Source organism: Aspergillus sydowii (assembly GCF_001890705.1).
Source record: "Aspergillus sydowii CBS 593.65 unplaced genomic scaffold ASPSYscaffold_3, whole genome shotgun sequence".
Classification (NCBI taxonomy): domain Eukaryota; kingdom Fungi; phylum Ascomycota; class Eurotiomycetes; order Eurotiales; family Aspergillaceae; genus Aspergillus; species Aspergillus sydowii.
Genome location: NW_024467861.1, coordinates 2,834,031 through 2,851,907, shown reverse-complemented (window position 1 = coordinate 2,851,907; position 17,877 = coordinate 2,834,031). Strand labels below are relative to the sequence as shown.

The following is a 17,877-nucleotide window of genomic DNA, read 5'->3' as shown; positions in this document are numbered from 1 at the left end:
ATGTGCCCTAACGTACTGACCCCTGGAGGCCCATCCTCGCACGGGAATGCCCCGGTAGTGAGATTCTGCAGGACTGACTAAAAAGGGTCCCTCGCCAAAAGAAAAACATTTGATAGTCAAGTAAATTGATAAAAAGCTGCTATAAAATCCGTCAATGAGCCCATCAGGACGCCGGACACGCAGTGCTACAGCTGAACTACGGTACGATGGAATAGCTGATCTGCGGCGCGGGGTAATATTTGGGGTATTCACGTCATGGACAGGGTTGTGAGGACGCTCTGTCGGCATTCCTGTTGGCATCAGAGAGTGTGTGTCGTATTATCAGAAACAGTGACGGTTTGTCTCTCAGTATTCTACGTGGCTTGCACTACAATGTCCCGTCATGAATCCACTCCTACCGGTTGCTAGTGCAGGTCGAGTACCTATAGGGGATCTTGTGAGGGGATGAGTTGTATGCCAGATGGAATGAATCAGAGATAGGAATGGGAAAAGGTGTTGACAAAAGTAACGTAGCCTCACTGTATTGATTGTAGATGGAACAAGCAGAATGAGTAAATGTGCAGTGTAGCAAAGTCTTGACAGCAACTCTCTTGACTACAACTCACGATGTTTCCACAGTCTGGCTTATGTTTCCTCCATCTGATATTCCCGGTCGAGATCTTCAATCGGCCAATCAGATAACTTTGCGCGCATCAACGTTTCCACCACGAATCAAATCATTAAACGGCATAAGTTCTGCTTGGGCTGAGGGTGGTTAATAGACATATAAGGAGGACTCTCTCAGTCCAGTCCAGTCCAGTCCAAACTCAACCAAGCCATCTTCACCATGACGGAAGACACAGTCTCACGGTCTATCGACCAAGCCAGTCCAAGTCTCCGCGACTTGAGTATCAAAGTAGGCATCCTATACTTCACCAGTCAACGGTACTGACGAGAAGATCCACGAAAACCCCGAACTCACCTACGCCGAGCACAAAGCCCACAGCGAAATCTGCAACTTCCTCACCGGTCTTGATCTCAATCTCACCGTCACCCCCAAAGTCTACGGCCTCGACACATCCTTCCTCGCCGAATACGGCCAGGGCGGCCGGCTGGTCACCTTCTGCGCCGAGTACGACGCCCTCCCCGAGATCGGACACGGCTGCGGCCACAACCTCATCGCCGTCACTTCCATCGCCGCATTCCTGGCCGCAGTCACAGCCCTCAAGGAGAGCAATTCCCCCGGCCGAGTCCGTCTATTAGGCTGCCCCGCTGAAGAAGGCGGCGGGGGAAAAGTCAAGCTCGTCAACGCGGGCGCATTCACAGAGACCGACGCCGCACTGATGAGCCACCCCCTGTCACATCTGCCGCATATCAGCACCCGCTCGGCCGGCGTCGCGTACGGGACCTGCCTGGCTGCTGTGGGATTCTCGGCCAAGTTTCATGGGAAACCGACGCATGCAGGCCAGACGCCGTGGTTGGGGTTGAATGCGCTTGATGCGACGGCCCTGACTTATTCGGCGGTGGGTTTACTCAGACAACATATCAAGCCGACGGACCGGATCAATATCATTCTCTCTGACGGGGGGACGGCGACGAATATTATCCCGGATAAAGGCACCATCAAATGTACTGTTCGATCGGCTACGTTGAGCGATATGCAGAGTTTGCAGACCAAGGTTGAGAACTGCTGTCGTGGCGCTGCGTTGGCTACGGGGTGTACTGTTGATATGGTCCCAGAGTGAGTCTCTTATACTGTGATCGGATACAATAGGCTAATATTGTCCAGCATGGACGCGTACGCCGATATGCGCCCGAACGAAAGCCTAGGGTCCGAGTTCACTCGGTATATGGGCACCATAGGACGAGAATACTACTGCGACCTGCAACTGAAGGAAGTAGGCACTTTCAGCACTGACATGGGTAGGACATCTTTCAAAGATAGAGGCTGGTTTACTGACGAGAAGTAGGCAACGTCAGCTACGAAGTCCCTTCATTCCACGGTCTGCATTTCATTCCCACGCCCAGCGGAACAGGGATGCACACCGAGGAATTCCGCGATGCTGCCAAAACAGAGGAGTCTCACGACGTATGCATGGATGTTGCAAAGGGACTGGCTGTAGCTGGGTTGAGGGTTCTATTCGATGACGAGTTTGCGGCGCAGATGAAGGTTCATTTCGAGCAGGATAAGAAGTTGAGATAGATATCTTGCTTCTAAACACTTATGACACTTCAATGCTCCTCATGATCTGGGAACCCTAGCTACTAAATGCAAAGGAGGATAAAGTACTCAAACAGAAATGAACTTCTCATGTCCATCCCGCAGACTAACCAGCAAAGACCTCTCCCCAACTCAAGGTGTCCGTGCATGCTGGACTTATTAGGGCAAGCCACTTCGTATCCTGAGAGACCTACCTGAACAGTATAGTTGTCCACCAACGCCACATCTCCCTCCTCCCATGGAACAAGAAATCCAATGTCATCCGAGATCTCCAACAACCTCTCCAATACCTCCTCGGAATCTCAGACCCGTCGCCATACGTAGTAGGCAGATGGATCCCGCCATCGATACCTCTCCACGGCGGCGCAAGGGCCTTTCGATCCCGCTGCCGGCCATAGACACCACCGAGTCCATTAAACGGTACAGCCTGGCCGGTTCTAACCCTCGCCAGCACGCCCGTGTTCCCGGACCACCGCGCAGGACGGTGGACGCTCTACTACCTCTCCGGTTTCTGTCAGGCAAGCAGTTCCATGTTCTGGGCGTGGACGCAGGATACACTCTCCGGGGACCCAGCAACGAGGGCATTCGCGAGTGGCGGGTTGAATGTGTGGGCTTATGTTGCCGATGCGGCCGTTCCGTTGGGGCTGTTTAGGACTGTGGATCAGCCGGGCGTTGGGAGGGGGAATTATGGGGCGGCTGGGTTTGCGGTGTTGCGTTCGTTTACTGCGTTGTTGTTGGCTTATGTTCAGGATCGGAAGGGGAAAGTGGGTAGTGCGTGTGCGTGTGTGCGGGTTGAGGAGGGTGACGGTAACCGGGTGGAAGAAGGGGATGGGAATAAGGATACGTCTATGATTAGGCAATCTACAGTTTAAGTCTCTACTTGAGTTACTACCGGTTCTGCCTGGATAGGATTCATTTCAAGGGGGGTGATATGGGAGTAGTGGTTTCTTATAGTATGTGTCCTGGAGGAAGGTCGGATAGCACTAGCTGTCTCTAACTACAAAACGTATCGGAAACTCTGAATCTCCCTGTCTGTCTTATTCGACAGCTCATCCTGCACCTCATCAGCAGTAGAAACGTCCGATGGACGGCCATACAGCCTGTCGCGACGCTTATTCTCCCATGAATAGTACGCAAACAGGCACCCACACCAGAAGATACCGAGCACCAGACCAGACAAAGAAGCCTTGATTCCAGTCTGAAATAGGAATTAGCCAGCCATGTCATACCATCAACAAAAGAAGATTAAACAAAACTTACAGGGTACGAAGGCGCCTCAGACGCAAGGAAGAACTGCGGGCCCACAATATTGCCCACACAGTAAGCCATGAAGATCAAGGCACTGACGACACTCCTCTTCGTGAAACTGGCGACATTCGACGACATCAAACTCATCGATATCGGGATTCCCATGGCATACGCAATTCCCAGAGACAGACCAAGAAGTCTGACCGCTTTCTGCTCAGGATCAACCTTCCACACCATTGCCATTCCCGCAACTGACACCGCATTGCACAGCGCTAACATGGCAAGACGCGTCGAACGGACGTACGTAGCCACCGTGGAGGTGACGACGAGGGCAATAATCTCCACACCACCGGCTGGCATCTGCAGGAGGAGAGACTGGAACGTTCCGAAGCCGAAGCCGTTGATAAGAATGGCGAGGAACTATGATGGCATCAGCAGTGTACGGTTTTCACAAGTAAAGACGGCAAACATACACTGGTCAGCCCCCCGTTGGCAAGGTTCATACAGAATGTACAAAGCACCAGGAACCAAGTCTGCGGATCCGCGAGGGCCTGTCTGGCCTGGTCCCATTGGAATTTCTTGTTATCCATAACACCAGTTTTGTTCTCCAGTGTACGACGTAGTGCAATCTTGCGCTCGGCCTGGGTCAGGAAGATTGCCTGCGTAGGGGAGTCAGGGAGGAGGGCGACAATGACGAGGCCGAAGGCTGATGTGATGGCTCCCAGGATGAGGAAGAGCATTTGCCACCGGTTCACACCGGGGGCGTTGATATGCCCGATGCCGTATCCGATTAGACCTCCTAGGAGGGCGCCGAGGCAGTTTCCAAAGTACCATGCGGATTGACTATTGCTTTATCAGTATATGCTATATTCGCAGGTATTGGTTGTCTGGGTGTACCGTAGAGGCTGCTCTCTTCTTGTATAGAACATTCCGATGATCAATGAGAATCCGGGGGCAACTGCTGCCTCTCCTACGCCGAGGAAGAATCTCGCTGTCATCAGGCCGGCAAAGTTTGTGGTTGCTGCGTGGCACATGAGAATGCCGCCCCAGAGGAAGCTAAAGCTGTATCAGCTGGATGGTGCGGTAGAATTGTATAGGAGAAGACAACATTGTAGTTCCCAGGTACTTCCCAATAGGCAGTCGAACGATCAGATACGAGTTGGGCCAACTCCATGCGAGATACCCAAAGTAGAAGATCGCGGAGGTCCACGAATACTGGTTTCCTTGCAGGTTCTACTCCTGTTAGATGGGGAGAATGGCTGGGAGAGGAGAGAACTGACCAAGTCTTCACGCAGGTTGAAGAGCGTCGCTTGGCTGAGAACCAACTTGTCGACGAATTGCAAAAAGTAGGCGAAGCACATCAACGGGAGGAGGCTGTAAACTGTTAAGAATGTATAAAACAGGGGAACAGGGGGTGTATACATTAAATCGAGCTTCCGGCGCACTCTGCTCGCCTCCTCAGGGTCCAGTTCCAGCTCGAGGACTTCCCCCAGATCGACTTCATTTGTCCCCTGCTTCGTGGCAGGGAAGATGCCCTCCTTTTGGATTTCTGGGGCCTCTCCGAGGCTCTGTGATTTCTCCATGGTGAATAGCTCAGATGTGACAGAAATTAGACAAGACGAGCAACAAGACAAGTCGGGCTGGGACTTTTAAACCCCAACCACAGATAGGGACCCGTGCACGATCGGCGTTCTGCGGGGAAATAAAGATAAACATTTTGAGTAACAAGACGGAATCCCCGCGTTTCTCCCGCTCTCGAGCTTTGTCTGGCGCTGTCTATGTGGGGTTCTGGGTGCCTATCAGGATGAGGTTGTTGGAGGCACCCGGCCAGTCGAAGCTCGCCTGACACAAGAAGGTTGACGCCACTCGCGTGTTATCTCACTCAAGGTTGGGGAATCTTAATCTAGCTTTGTTTCCCGGTGGCTGTCGGCTACCAGACCAGTTATCTCCTGCGGTCCTGCGGAATTTTCCCGAGCTCGCTTGGCTTGAAGATATACGACTCGATGTTAATCTTATCAGAGGACCACGGGATGAGGCTGCTACCACAATGTTATCATAGTGTTGACGTGGGTAATTACATACAGACCGTGGCTTTTGTTGGAGATAACTGACTAGCAACCAGACGTGCATGTTTTTAGTCTCCCCTGCTGTTATTCGCTGTATCGGCTCTCGCCTAATCCATTCCCTGCAATAAACTTTGGTGTTTTATTAGCGTCGCACGGCCACTAGCAAGCTGTCGGCAACTCTAACATGGGCAGATCCCAGTAACGGCGCGATAAGCTCGTAGAAAACAGCCATAATAGTTCAATATGGGATGCACAGCCCAGAGACGCGGAACATGGAGGCGAATATGCGAACCTTAACCCTGGCAGGCCCATGGTAACTGCCGCACGCACAACCGAACATGGCGCAGTTGTTAACTCTACGAGGACTCGCCACCAGTTGAATATGCTAGTAAGTCACGAGTCGGAAACTGGCAGCGGAATTTGAGATACCACTAGGCGAAGTACAATGCGCAGAATGGCCGACCTGCGGCGTTGATGTATGTAACTATCTAACGATCTATATCTTGCGATTACAATTACTCATACAACGGTTCCTCTATATAATGTACATCAGGCCACTCGATCCCTCGCTCCATAGCATAATTCCGCCAAAACTCCGCGGTCTCTGCAGGGTACACTGTCTGCTCGACGGGAAGTTCCCAGTCACTGCGATGCTCCGCGGCGATAGCCAGATACGGACTCAGAGTATTATTAAAGTTTTCTCGCGGGGTCCCGGGGAAATGGACAAGCAGGTCGCCCGGGTGTACTTGCAAGTCTTCCACCGAGTCAGGGTTCAAGCTCTCTCCGTCGGGAGAGCGCATGTAGGCATTGAACCAGCGCAATGGGACATAAACGGCGGATTGAGCAAAGTACTCCCTCTGAAGAACATGAACTAGGGCAGACTGCTCGGCCCAGAAGAGCTCGATGTCGGGGTTCATGATTGGGAGGGCAATTGCAGCCGAGAGAAGCTTGACGGACCACGGATGGACGCGGATGGGGAATGCGCCTGCGTTCATCCCGTTCCAGTCTTGAGTGAGCACAAGATGGATGTCGGATAGATGGGGAGGAGGGAGGAATGTTTCCAGCTTCATATTTGGATTCATGACTACCGAGTCACTGTCGATCCAGCTATAAATTCAAGGTTAGATGAATATCGATCCCATACACTGGCGCACGTACAATAACCATTCCAGTCGCTCGTCCTCTGGTTTCTCCAGCTCCTGGGTAATGAGAGAGGAAAGGTATGCCAGCTTATTCCAGACCCCATCTATAATATCTCTCTGCAGAAGGAAGAGTGGATAGCCCCATCGGTCACAGTGGTTCCGGTGTGTCTCGACTGCGCGCTGGTAGACAGGATTGTCGCCATAAATCATCATTACTTTGCCAACCGTCGGCCGGGGTGCATCGTTACTTTGGACGTCGGCTGTGATAATTGTCAATACTGAGATAACCCCTGGATGCAGTTCCACAGGGGCTGGCACGCACGATATTTGGCAAACAAGTTGAGAAGGGAGAACAGCCCCAACAAAGCTATTATCACCTGTACGACAGGCTTTAGCCTGAGAGGCCCCCGCGGACGGTTCATGGGGAAGAGATTGAATGGTCTTGCAAAGTCAGATATTCGAGGCGTTCTTCGCATGTCCGAATGCGATTCCCAGGAATCAAAAGGGGGAGGGTAGAGCTGAGGAAACAGCTCATGATTAACAATCCAACGGGGCGAAAAAAAAGAAACAAGCATGAGTTCGGCGCTTGGTGGCTTACGATGTTAGTCTGCGAATAGCGTCACAGAATCGCCCCCACTGCTCTGGCCCGGCGCTTCCACGGCAGCCTCTCAAGCGTATCTTCTTCCTTCGTTCCGTCTGGCTTTGAGTCCATACAGTTCTGCGTGTATTATACTTCGACCGCGGTAGGTATGACACCTTCCGCCGCCTTTATTGCCCTATACAGAAGTAATATCTGGATCCATAACGCCGGACAAACATGGGGACCCCTGCTAGCGTGTGACGCGATTGTCCAGCGCCAGCTTGCATGTCATGATAGGACTTGATTGATCCCTTCAAGCCACCGAATGGAATTGCTTTTGTCGTTGCTTTTGAGACGGATGGCCTCAGGGGGAACATTCAGAACCGTCAACTTGGACAATATTCGCTCTCGACCGGGACAACTTCCCTCACCAAATCACTTTACTCCAAAGAAAGGAAGACCGTCAAAATGGTGATCATCAACGAAACGAGTACTCAATTTTCTATGGATGCTGTTTTCACACCCCCATCGCCATGTTCAACCTCTTGGACCTACGAGCCTGAGGGCGCAAATAACGTCGAATCCGGCCTGATCATCCAAAATGCTGCTACCTTTGCATCATCCTGCTTTCCTTCGAGCTTCGATCAAGTCGGACGCATGCAGGGGTCCCTCATCTACAGTCCTGGCTGGTGTCCTAAGGGCTACACCTCCGCCGACGTTGCCATTGACGGAGCGGTAACCACAGCCATCTGCTGTCTCTCGTACGTCTTCCACGCCAGAAGCACCACTTTTTTCACGAGTTAACATCCACTGCAGTGACTTTGGATATACTACCGAAGTGCTAGAATACGGCGGCGGCGGTTCAGACACGTACGCCGGGTGCACAAGCATATTCCCAAAAGGCAGCTCGACCATCGTGCCCGTGCGCGAAAGGACAACAGCAACTCGGGTCATCGGGCCCGTTACGATGTGGGCTCAGCCTATTACCGTTGCTCTGGAGTCCAGCGACTCGAGTCTCTTCGTTCCGCCAACTTCCTCGACTCTCTCTGTTGCCCGTGAGACTAGTACCAGCCCGACGCCGAGTCCAAGCCCTACAGACGATACTCCTTCAGCTTCCGACAGCACGGAGACCCCATCCGGCGGGCAGCTATCAACGAGCGCGGGTATAGGCATTGGAGTGGGTGTCGGCGTCGGAGGGTTTGCGGTACTGGCTGCTGTAGGGCTCTGGCTCTGGCGTTCACGAAAGGTAAAGCAGAAGCGAGAACAGGATGAAACGGTGATGAGCAGTTCTGGATATACCCAGCCGGACTTGCCATATCACGGCGCCGTGAAGGAGTCGCCGCCCGTATTGGGGGAAATGGACGGCTCGAATGGCGGGCATGATAGGCGTCGCAGTGTGCGTTATGAGCTTGGTTGATGAATATCATTTGATTTATTGCACTCATATATAGCGATGGCCTTGTGAAGATACCCAATGTATATTGTTCGGATTTGCATGTACGTAGGAAGTGGTATGACTTCCCAATGTATATTTGTTCATTTTGATAAGACCAGACATCTTAACCATCAAACTCGTACTTTGGCTGTCCTCGCGCATCTGTCGGTTTAAATCGAAACATATGTCCTCCTTCATCCTCCACATTTGCATTGGGCCGGCGGTCCCTGGCACTGGCCACATACAAAGAGTCGAAATTCTTTCCTCCCCAAGTCGTGCAAGTGGGATTCCTAGCAGGAAAAGTGATGTCCTTCAGTTGGCGTCCATCTGGGCCGAATACCATGACACGGTTCGAGTTGAACATGGCAATCCAGATGTTTCCAGCGGTGCTAGCCATGAATTAGATACTGCTGTGGCTCAAGGTGTATGACTTACTCTACAACCATCCCGTCTGGTTCCCCAAAGGACGTGCGACGGTCAATCAGCAAGCGTCTGTTGGATATGTTTCCACTCTCCAAATCAAAGTCATACGCCCAGACAAGGAAGGCCGTGGAGTCGTTGAAGTACACTGACTGCTTTAGAAATTGTACTGTCTTTTGCAGCAGCAGGTGTCAGTACAGAGACATACTGGTTTTATTGTCCGGACTCCAGGCGAGTCCATTCCCCGAGATAATCCCACCCTCGATCATCAAATGCAGACTTCCATCCGGGTCATATCTCCAAAGACGACCTTTTGGTGTCCCATATCCATCTAATGATGCACCAGCCCCAAGGGCGATGGCTTTCTTATCAATCTCACCCAGCCAGAAACGGCCCTTAGCATCGACGCCCCCATCTTTAAACCGTAGGATATCGCGCTGATCTGTCGGTATAATTTCCTTGACAACTTCAATTTTCCCCGTCTCTTCATCAATGAAGCAAACGCCTTGATAGTACGCAGCAATGTATCCCGGTTTATCCCTCCGGAAACACACCACCGTCACACTATCCTCGAGATCAAGAACGCGTGCCTCTCCAACCGGCGAGCCGGAATTGTCAAGCTGGAGAATATACAGCCTTGGAGGCTCCGAGAGCGGATCAACCCAGTGCAGGGTCGAGTCGCTGGCCCTGAAAATCGGGGCTTCACCGAGTACCATGCGCTCGTGGCAGGTGTACCATTTTGAGCCGCCGTCGATGCATTCAGACTTTGACATATTGTGAGATACGGGAATTTTTGCAATGGGGTGAAGAATATCCACTCGGTTTAATTATTGTAAGAATCCTTTTGTCCGAGCTTTGAACCCCGCCTCGCCTGCATCTCCAACTTGCCCGTGGGGGCAGATCAACTTGGAGCGCCGTAATGTTAATGTAACATTCCCTGGTCCGGTCTGTGCGTCCTGGATTTATATTGGTTCTGTAGCCGACTTATGGGCCATCCAAGTAGCTCACTGCGACGTGACGGAGTTACCATAACTCGACTAACATCGGCGCTGAACTATAAATCCTCTACAAATCCACCCACTATTGAATTCAAGAAAATCAGCAAATCTAGTGCAGCATCATGTCCTTAAACAAACCAGTCATCACCCTCCACCGGGACATCTGCTCCATCGAGTCGATATCCGGCAATGAGGCAGAAGTCGGCCACTTCCTCGTCAAATACCTGGAAAGCAAGGGCTTCGAGGTCGAAAAGCAATATCTATCGTCGCATCCAGACCCCGCGCGATTCAATGTCCTCGCCTATCTCAAAGGCAGTCGCGATACCAGAGTCTGCCTGACGAGCCATATCGATGTGGTAAGCACCATACACCTATAAGCAATCATCATGGACATGTAAATATTGACAGCCACAGGTCCCCCCATACTGGCCGTACCAGCTCAAAAACAACAACACGGAGATCCACGGCCGAGGCACAGTCGATGCAAAGGCCTGCGTCGCCGCAATGATCATCGCGGCCGAAGAGCTCCAAGCCGCACAGCTCCTCTCACCAGGCGACATCTCACTCTTATTCGTCGTCGGCGAGGAAGTTGACGGCGACGGAATGCTCAAGGCCAACGAGCTGGGTCTGCAATGGGAGAGTGTAATCTTCGGCGAACCCACCGAGGGGAAACTCCCAAGGGGCCATAAGGGGGTTCTCAATGTTAATATCAAAGCCACCGGGAGGGCTGCGCACTCAGGATACCCGGAACTCGGGGACTCAGCGACGGAGAAGCTTCTCGCTGGACTTGAGGCGATAAGACATAAACTGGAGCTGCCGCGGTCGGAGGTGCTGGGGGAGACGACGATGAATATCGGACGGATTGACGGTGGGGTTGCGGCGAATGTCATCCCCTTCCATGCTGAAGCGCAGGTATTGTTCCGGGTTGCCAGTGGTACTGTCGAAGAACTGCAGAAGAAGATATCCGATACGTTACACAGCACTGGGTACGAGTTTGAGCTTGCGTATAAAGACAACGCCGCTGGGCCGGTGACGTTGGACTGCGATGTCCCAGGGTTCGAGACGATGGTTGTGAGCTATGGCACCGATGTTCCAGGGCTGAAGGGGAATCATAAACGGTATCTCTGGGGTCCTGGGACAATCCATGTTGCGCATACCGAAGCCGAGTCTCTCAAGGTGTCGGAGTTGGTTGATGCGGTAGATGCCTATCGCAAACTGACCCTGCATGCCTTGGGAAAGCAATAACCTGTACGTCACACAGTACAAGTATCAAGTAGAAATAATGATTCATTGCCGAGTGTACTGTATCAGGAATTCGAGTAAACCTTGCTGAAATACTGGGTAATTCACTGTCCAGTGGGTAGTCAGTAGACCACTACATTGTGATGACAGTACGCGGAATGTCTTTATTTCCCACGTATACTCTGACAAGTTCCTATTAGTGTCGCGCTTAATAACAGCACATCTATATAGAGATTAACACCCGGAAGCGCCCCGTCCCCGCCGGACTCGGGACGGAGCCGTCAAAGTCTGCGGGGTTGAGACAGGACTATGGGCCTCGAATAAGAAAACAGCTCCCTGGTCCAACCACGGACTGCATCTCTGGCACTTCGTGGGCAATCCAGATAACATGGACGGCTCGTGGCCCGCTATCTCCGTTTCCCCTCATAGCTTATAAGCTACCCCCCTCAGCTACCCAGTCATATACCGTGGACATCCCTCCATCTGATACTCAACTTCTACTTCAATGGACCACTACGACATCGCCGTCATCGGCCTCGGCGCCCTAGGCAGCGGCGCCGCATACCACTCCGCCGCCAAAGGCGCCAAAGTCCTCGGCCTGGAACAATTCGAATTCGGACACGTCCGGGGCGCATCGCACGATACATCGCGGATCGTACGAACCTCCTACGGCGACCCCGAGTACGTCAAACTCGCACAGTCCTCCTACCGGGACTGGGCCGAGCTCGAGCGCCGAACGGGTCAGCAATGGCTACATATCACCGGTGGGATTATCGTCTTCCCTAGGGATTCGCCCAACAAGGCGCGCGACTGGACGGGGAGTCTTGATGCGAATGGGCAGCCGTATGAACTGCTCACGACTGCGGAAGTCAAGGCGCGGTGGCCGCAGTTTACACTTCCTGAGGGCGCGGAGACGGTCTATACGGCTGATATGGGCCTTGTCCATGCGAGCAAGTCTGTTGCGGCGATGCAATATGCGGCGCGGTCGCTGGGTGCTATTCTCAAGGAGAACACGCGGGTTGATCGTGTCGTTCCCCAGGCGCAGGGCGGGGCTATAATTGAAACGTCTCGTGGCCGGTTCTCTGCACGGAAGGTGATTATCACCGCGGATGCATGGGCGAATAAACTTCTGGCCCCGCTGGGCGCTGAGATCCCGCTCGATGTGATGCAGGAGCAGGTTACTTACTTCAAGCCGCAGAATCCCGAGGAGTATGATGGGCAGAAGTTCCCTGTGTGGGCGTATGCCGGGGAGCACTTCTTCTACGGGTTTCCTGCGTTCGGGGAACCAACTATCAAGGCTGGTCGGGATGTCTCGTATAACCGGATGGATCCTGATAAGCGGTCGTTTGTGCACTCGGAGGGTTTGTTGAAGGAGCTTGAGGGGTTGATGGGCAGTTTTATACCTGGCAAGGGCCAGACGCTGAGGACGGTTACGTGTCAGTATGCGATTACTCCAGAAAGGCAGTTCATCATTAGCCCCCTGGAGAAGCATCAGGATGTGCTTGTTGGTCTGGGCGGCGGGCATGCGTTCAAGTTTGCGCCGACGTTTGGGCGAGTGTTGGCTGAGTTGGCGATTGATGGGAAGACCACTGATGATATCTCCAAATTTGGCATTCCAACGGCTCCAGAAAGCAAGTTGTAGTTAACTACTTGAACATTATCCCATTAAACTCCAACCTAGGGATACCCTGCATAAACTTGCTTCAAATCATACTTTACGAAATATGAAGCTATAGCGCATTTAATGCTGTGCTGGCTGTCCGGGTTCGATGCCCTAACTAGGAAGACAATTCCCTGCAATCTGTCCAGGCTCGACGTCTATCGCGTGAATAAAACCATCTATCGTCCTGGTTACACTCACAGGTTCAACATATCAATTATTGTATATCGACGCCCATCCTGAATCGCAGCCGGAACACGAAAACACATCTCATCCTGTCGTCGACAGAAATGCATCCGTCTACATGATAACGGGGCTGCACCAGATGGCTACTGAAATTTGTTTATAAGTTATCAGTTATTCTAGGCAACCTGAGCAGCTTGTGGCCTCTGAACCATCGAATATCCGTTCAGGCAACGAACACGCTATGAGGCCGCCTCTGCAGTGGCACTGAATGCATGGACACTCCCTCGAGGCTGGAACGCATTCACCCGAGTTGTATACGTCTGGGCCAATTCCTCCCTCTCAAGTCCCCATCCACCTCCTCCAGGCCTAACATTGTCAGAATCTGCTTCTATGCAATCAGACACATCTGAGAGAACTTACGTATGAATCAGTATGCGCTCCCCCGGCTGCACCTGCAGCTCCATCTTCCCCCCAATATTAATCGTCCGTTCCGTCCCATCCTGTTCCTTCTTCACATACAGATTCAACCCCGTCTGGCCAGGCTCACCACCCTCCAGTCCATACGGTCTATAAACCCTCCTTTCACTAAGCATCGAAACAGACAATGGCATCCGAAACTCCAGTTCCCGAATCACCCCATCCCCACCACGATACTTCCCACGCCCACCGGAACCCCTTCGAATCGAAAACTGCCGCAGGATAACTGGATACCGCAGCTCGTACACTTCAGCATCTGTAATCCTCGTATTCGTCATATGCACATGAACACCGGATGTTCCATGCCACGAGGGCCCAGCGCCCGAGCCACCACAAATCGTCTCGCCGACTCCAAAGCCGGGAACGTCAACGCCGTTCTCATCAAGACCGCCCATTCCAAAGGAGATAATGTTGCAGCATCCCTGAGACGCAGCGCACGCTCGGAAAGCCCCCAGAACAACATCTGTAATCCGCTGCGAGGTGATAGGGTTCCCGGCGCACACGGCTGCATGGCCAGATGGATTAATCAATGTCCCTTCAGGGATAATTACATTCACAGGCGCAAGACAGCCCTCATTTAGCGGGATATCGACATCTATCAGCGCACGCAAGACATATATAATAGCGGAGTGGGCGATTGCCTTGGGCGCATTAAGACAGTTAAACGTCTCATGGCCCGTCCCTGAGAAGTCGAAATCCGCCGAGCCAGAGACAGGATCGATTCGGATCTCGAGCTTGATTTCGGTACCGTCGTCCATAAAGTCTGAGAAGCGCAGCGGGTGGCCTGGGTTCTGGGATCCGATTGATTTCAGGAGATCGCGCACGGCGATTTCGGCGGTGCGTTTAATTGCGTCCATGTAGAAGTGCACGACGTCGAGCGTGTTTTCAGCGACGAGACCTTCCAAGAGCTTTGCGCCCTTGTGGTTTGCGGCAATGGCGGCTTTTAGGTCGGATACGTTGTCGTTGTATGTCCTTGTGCCGCTGCATTTTGGATATGAGGCTGGTTCGTCGTAGAGGAATTTACGTACGATATCCTCGTCGAACCGGTCTTGGGATACGATCTTGAATCCCATGGTCATGGCACCTTCTTCGTAGAGCATTTTACTATTTGATGGCATGGAGCCTGGCGCGATTCCCCCGATTTCAGCTGTTCTTGTTAGCATCCTCCACTATATGATGTCGGACGGTGCAGATTACCGTGATGCCCGCGGGATGCCACGTAGAAGATGATGCGCGTGCCCTCGGCGTTCCAGACCGGTGTGATTATTGTAATATCTGGAAGATGCGTCCCTCCGGCTAGAGGATGGTTGGTAAGGATATGGTCGCCAGGGCTCAGATTCCCACTATATTGCTGATGCTGGTACCGAACCGCATACTCCATACCTGCAATTATTAGCACTGCTAAAGTCCCATGAAGGCATACTTACTTCCCAAATGTACGGGTACATTTGGCGCATTCGCCACCAGTTTCCCATCTGGCGAAAACACAGCGCACGAGAAATCCAACCGCTCTTTGATATTAGTCGACACCGACGTCTTCTGGAACATGCGACTCATCTGGTCCGCAACAGACATGAAGCGATGGCCGAAGATGGACAGTTTTATAGGATCGACGACGGTAGTATCGGCAGCTTGTTTCTTCGACGACTGTACGTGCAGGATAACATAGCGAGACAAGATTGTAGCTGTTGCGTTTGGTTCCACGACCACAGTCTGCGTCTTGTCGATGAGCATCGCGGGTCCTTCGACCAGGCTCCCTGGTTCCAGGCTCTCGAGGAAGAAGACAGGAGTATCTGCCTGGCCTGTTCCGGAGAAGTACACCAATGTCGAGTCGTCTCGCTTTTCATGCCCGATTTCCTTTTTAGATATTGTTGCCAGTTCCTGCTGGGGTGCTTCTGAAGGGATCGACGTCGCCTTTCCAACGCCGCGGACACGGATGTCTTCAATCAGGATATTGCGGCCAGGGAATGTAAATGAGAATTCACGGTGGTGCTCCTTGATGAACTCTGCGGTAAAATCGCCGTGGTCTGGTTGTAGGACCATGAGTGCATTGTCTGTACCCTGGTAGCGAAGGTTCAGATAGACTTCATGGGAGATCTGACTCTCGTCAATACCATCAGATACCAACGCTGTAGATACTTTGTCCTTGAGCGCTGCAATCCGCTGATTAACGGACTTGATGGCTTCTGCTGTGAATACACCCGATGCTGGCTCTTGGGCTTCATGGACGACGTCGGCCAGAGCCATTCCATATGCCGACAGAATAGACGAGTATCTATGAATGATCACAGTCCCAATTGACAAGGACGAGGCTATAGCGCATGCATGCTGACCCCCAGCGCCCCCAAAACATGCCAAATTGTGCGCTGAAGTATCGAAACCACGAGCCTCAGTCAAGGCCCGGATAGGTTTTGCCATGGACTCATTCGCAACCTGGATATACCCAAGGGCAATCTCCTCTGGTGTTTTCTCCTGTCCTGTTTCCGTATTGATCCTCTCCGCCAGGTCAGTAAACTTCTGTCGAACAATGTCCACATCCAGCGGCTGGCTCTCATTCGGACCAAAGATCTTAGGAAAGTAGTCTGGCAACAATCTCCCGAGAAGCAGATTTGCGTCTGTCACTGTTAAAGGCCCGCCCTTGCGATAGCATGCAGGGCCTGGATGAGCACCGGCGGACTCAGGGCCAACGACGAACAGGCCGTGGCGCCAGAAGAGAATACTCCCTCCACCGGCTGCGACTGTGTTGATATCGAGCTGCGGTGCCATGACCGTCACGCCAGATATTGTGTTCTCAAAAGTGTGCTCGAGCTTTCCATCATACCGAGACACGTCGGTGCTGGTGCCGCCCATGTCGAACCTAGCAGTGTCAGTATATGAACATGTATATTCTGGGCATCCCCTACCCTATAACCGGCTTTCTCTCGTTCTCGTCAAAGGATGTTCCAGCGTAGCCGACAACGCCCCCAGCAGGACCGGACAGAATGGCGCGAAGGCCATTAAACCTGTCTCCTTAGCATGGAATGGACAGGGACATAACAAGGAACAATAACATACTTGTCGAATGTAGCCAGGCCGCCGTCACTCTGCATAAATTCACATCGCGTGTCCGCCGACCGCAATCCATCCTTGAAGCCTTCTCGAAATCCCTGGATGTACCGCTGGATGACAGGCGTCAAATAGGCATCCGCCGTAGCTGACGCACCACGAGAGGTCATCTTGATCATGGGCAGTAGCTGGCTGGAGAGAGATATCTGCGTAAAGCCAATTTCCTTGGCAATGCGCTCGATTGCGAGTTCATGGTCTTGAAATGTATATGCATGGACCAAGCACACCGCAACCGAGCGATATCCCTTCTCATATAATTTCTGGAGACTCTCCCTTGTCTTCTCTTCATCCAGAGCTTCAAGCACTCTTATAACCTCACCGCTAACCCCTTTTCTCAGATTGCAGTCTGACTCCAAATCCCGCTGCAGCTGGTGTTTATCCGGCGATGGATTCTGCTGGTAATCCTCCACAGTGACCCTCTCATCCACCTCTACCACATCCTCATACAACACATCCGGCCGCTGAATATTCAACGCAAACAGCTTCGGCCTTGACTGTGTCCCAATTCGCAGCGCATCCTTGAACCCCCTCGTGATCAGCAATGCATGGCGCTCGCCCTTCCGCTCCAGCAGCGCATTCGTGGCAACCGTCGTGCCCATGCGGATACTGCTGGACGCGAAATCAGCCAGCGAGAGTTTCTCATCTCGAGGGATAGATTTGCCCGTCGCCTGCTCGAGAATCCGTCTTATCCCCTCGATTGGAGCGTCCGCGTAGTTTGCTGGGTCTTGCGACAGGAGCTTCACGACGATGTCGTCGCGGCCGGGGACTATCCCGAGACAGTCTGTGAATGTGCCGCCGCGATCTGTTCTATTAGTATACAATATAGTTTCTTATAAGTACTTGTTCATACCGATGGCGATCTTGATGCTCAGGCCGTCCAGCTTGTGGGGAGACATGGTGTAGTCTGTATGTGGGAGTGCACTTGAGGACGGCCCGGCTATTCTTATATTGGCCGAATATTGGAGACGTCTTGGGCTCTTGGTATTGGAGAGATCCTGCGATTGGAGGCAGAGACAGAGTGAGGGGTGTTGATCTGTTTATCATTGCTCGTTCCGACCTTCCCCTCGTGCAGAGATAGCGAGTCATTGCAGAACAGGGATAGAATTACGGCGTATGTC

The 17,877-nt window shown here is 52.4% G+C and overlaps 9 protein-coding genes across 9 annotated transcripts; 5 read left to right on the top strand and 4 right to left on the bottom strand.

Moving 5' to 3' along the window:
- Positions 1 to 826: 826 nt before the first annotated feature.
- On the top strand, positions 827 to 2,182 carry ASPSYDRAFT_130963 (M20 family metallopeptidase; the record flags this gene model as incomplete). Its single annotated transcript, XM_040840568.1, has 4 exons — positions 827 to 895; positions 939 to 1,720; positions 1,769 to 1,902; positions 1,950 to 2,182. The coding sequence occupies 4 exons, from the start codon at positions 827 to 829 to the stop codon at positions 2,180 to 2,182; spliced, it is 1,218 nt and encodes a 405-aa protein (XP_040705198.1).
- A 349-nt stretch (positions 2,183 to 2,531) lies between these two features.
- On the top strand, positions 2,532 to 3,072 carry ASPSYDRAFT_87938 (uncharacterized protein; the record flags this gene model as incomplete). The annotated part of the gene is made up of 2 exons (XM_040851928.1): positions 2,532 to 2,620; positions 2,652 to 3,072. The coding sequence occupies 2 exons, from the start codon at positions 2,532 to 2,534 to the stop codon at positions 3,070 to 3,072; spliced, it is 510 nt and encodes a 169-aa protein (XP_040705197.1).
- Positions 3,073 to 3,131: 59 nt separating this feature from the next.
- Positions 3,132 to 5,039, bottom strand: ASPSYDRAFT_199279 (uncharacterized protein). The gene is made up of 7 exons (XM_040843762.1): positions 4,871 to 5,039; positions 4,729 to 4,822; positions 4,557 to 4,681; positions 4,346 to 4,504; positions 3,922 to 4,291; positions 3,461 to 3,868; positions 3,132 to 3,398 (listed from the first exon to the last, which is right to left on the bottom strand). Exons 1-7 carry the CDS (start codon positions 5,029 to 5,031, stop codon positions 3,198 to 3,200), a joined length of 1,518 nt encoding a protein of 505 aa, XP_040705196.1. The 5' UTR covers positions 5,032 to 5,039; the 3' UTR covers positions 3,132 to 3,197.
- Positions 5,040 to 5,947: 908 nt separating this feature from the next.
- On the bottom strand, positions 5,948 to 7,255 carry ASPSYDRAFT_43333 (uncharacterized protein). The gene is made up of 3 exons (XM_040846622.1): positions 6,979 to 7,255; positions 6,673 to 6,916; positions 5,948 to 6,621 (listed from the first exon to the last, which is right to left on the bottom strand). The coding sequence occupies exons 1-3, from the start codon at positions 7,130 to 7,132 to the stop codon at positions 6,030 to 6,032; spliced, it is 990 nt and encodes a 329-aa protein (XP_040705195.1). The 5' UTR covers positions 7,133 to 7,255; the 3' UTR covers positions 5,948 to 6,029.
- A 449-nt stretch (positions 7,256 to 7,704) lies between these two features.
- Positions 7,705 to 8,797, top strand: ASPSYDRAFT_67207 (uncharacterized protein; the record flags this gene model as incomplete). Its single annotated transcript, XM_040850382.1, has 2 exons — positions 7,705 to 7,997; positions 8,053 to 8,797. 2 exons carry the CDS (start codon positions 7,705 to 7,707, stop codon positions 8,651 to 8,653), a joined length of 894 nt encoding a protein of 297 aa, XP_040705194.1. The 3' UTR covers positions 8,654 to 8,797.
- ASPSYDRAFT_827394 (SMP-30/gluconolactonase/LRE family protein) lies at positions 8,493 to 9,961 on the bottom strand. Its single transcript, XM_040851166.1, has 3 exons — positions 9,300 to 9,961; positions 9,107 to 9,239; positions 8,493 to 9,060 (listed from the first exon to the last, which is right to left on the bottom strand). The coding sequence occupies exons 1-3, from the start codon at positions 9,862 to 9,864 to the stop codon at positions 8,796 to 8,798; spliced, it is 963 nt and encodes a 320-aa protein (XP_040705193.1). The 5' UTR covers positions 9,865 to 9,961; the 3' UTR covers positions 8,493 to 8,795.
- Positions 9,962 to 10,211: 250 nt separating this feature from the next.
- On the top strand, positions 10,212 to 11,334 carry ASPSYDRAFT_56708 (M20 family metallopeptidase; the record flags this gene model as incomplete). The annotated part of the gene is made up of 2 exons (XM_040849261.1): positions 10,212 to 10,445; positions 10,504 to 11,334. 2 exons carry the CDS (start codon positions 10,212 to 10,214, stop codon positions 11,332 to 11,334), a joined length of 1,065 nt encoding a protein of 354 aa, XP_040705192.1.
- Positions 11,335 to 11,749: 415 nt separating this feature from the next.
- Positions 11,750 to 13,138, top strand: ASPSYDRAFT_43330 (uncharacterized protein). The gene has a single exon (XM_040846621.1). It carries the CDS (start codon positions 11,837 to 11,839, stop codon positions 12,971 to 12,973), a length of 1,137 nt encoding a protein of 378 aa, XP_040705191.1. The 5' UTR covers positions 11,750 to 11,836; the 3' UTR covers positions 12,974 to 13,138.
- Positions 13,139 to 13,249: 111 nt separating this feature from the next.
- On the bottom strand, positions 13,250 to 17,655 carry ASPSYDRAFT_130956 (uncharacterized protein; the record flags this gene model as incomplete). Its single annotated transcript, XM_040840567.1, has 7 exons — positions 13,250 to 13,543; positions 13,598 to 14,801; positions 14,852 to 15,037; positions 15,082 to 16,511; positions 16,558 to 16,656; positions 16,709 to 17,561; positions 17,610 to 17,655. The coding sequence occupies 7 exons, from the start codon at positions 17,653 to 17,655 to the stop codon at positions 13,417 to 13,419; spliced, it is 3,945 nt and encodes a 1,314-aa protein (XP_040705190.1). The 3' UTR covers positions 13,250 to 13,416.
- Positions 17,656 to 17,877: the final 222 nt, after the last annotated feature.

Excerpts from the sequence above, each read along its gene's own strand:
- ASPSYDRAFT_827394 (XM_040851166.1), bottom strand. The coding sequence starts at position 9,864 with ATGTCAAAGTCTGAATGCATCGACGGCGGCTCAAAATGGTACACCTGC. Across the intron at positions 9,240-9,299 it reads GAGTCCGGACAATAAAACCA|TGTACTTCAACGACTCCACG; the intron begins GTATGTCTCTGT and ends TAAAGCAGTCAG. Across the intron at positions 9,061-9,106 it reads CCAGACGGGATGGTTGTAGA|CACCGCTGGAAACATCTGGA; the intron begins GTAAGTCATACA and ends ATTCATGGCTAG.
- ASPSYDRAFT_43330 (XM_040846621.1), top strand. The coding sequence starts at position 11,837 with ATGGACCACTACGACATCGCCGTCATCGGCCTCGGCGCCCTAGGCAGC.
- ASPSYDRAFT_199279 (XM_040843762.1), bottom strand. The coding sequence starts at position 5,031 with ATGGAGAAATCACAGAGCCTCGGAGAGGCCCCAGAAATCCAAAAGGAG. Across the intron at positions 4,682-4,728 it reads TCAACCTGCGTGAAGACTTG|AACCTGCAAGGAAACCAGTA; the intron begins GTCAGTTCTCTC and ends TAACAGGAGTAG. Across the intron at positions 4,505-4,556 it reads AAGTACCTGGGAACTACAAT|CTTCCTCTGGGGCGGCATTC; the intron begins GTTGTCTTCTCC and ends ATACAGCTTTAG.
- ASPSYDRAFT_43333 (XM_040846622.1), bottom strand. The coding sequence starts at position 7,132 with ATGCGAAGAACGCCTCGAATATCTGACTTTGCAAGACCATTCAATCTC. Across the intron at positions 6,917-6,978 it reads CAACTTGTTTGCCAAATATC|CCGACGTCCAAAGTAACGAT; the intron begins GTGCGTGCCAGC and ends CAATTATCACAG. Across the intron at positions 6,622-6,672 it reads GAGCGACTGGAATGGTTATT|CTGGATCGACAGTGACTCGG; the intron begins GTACGTGCGCCA and ends TTGAATTTATAG.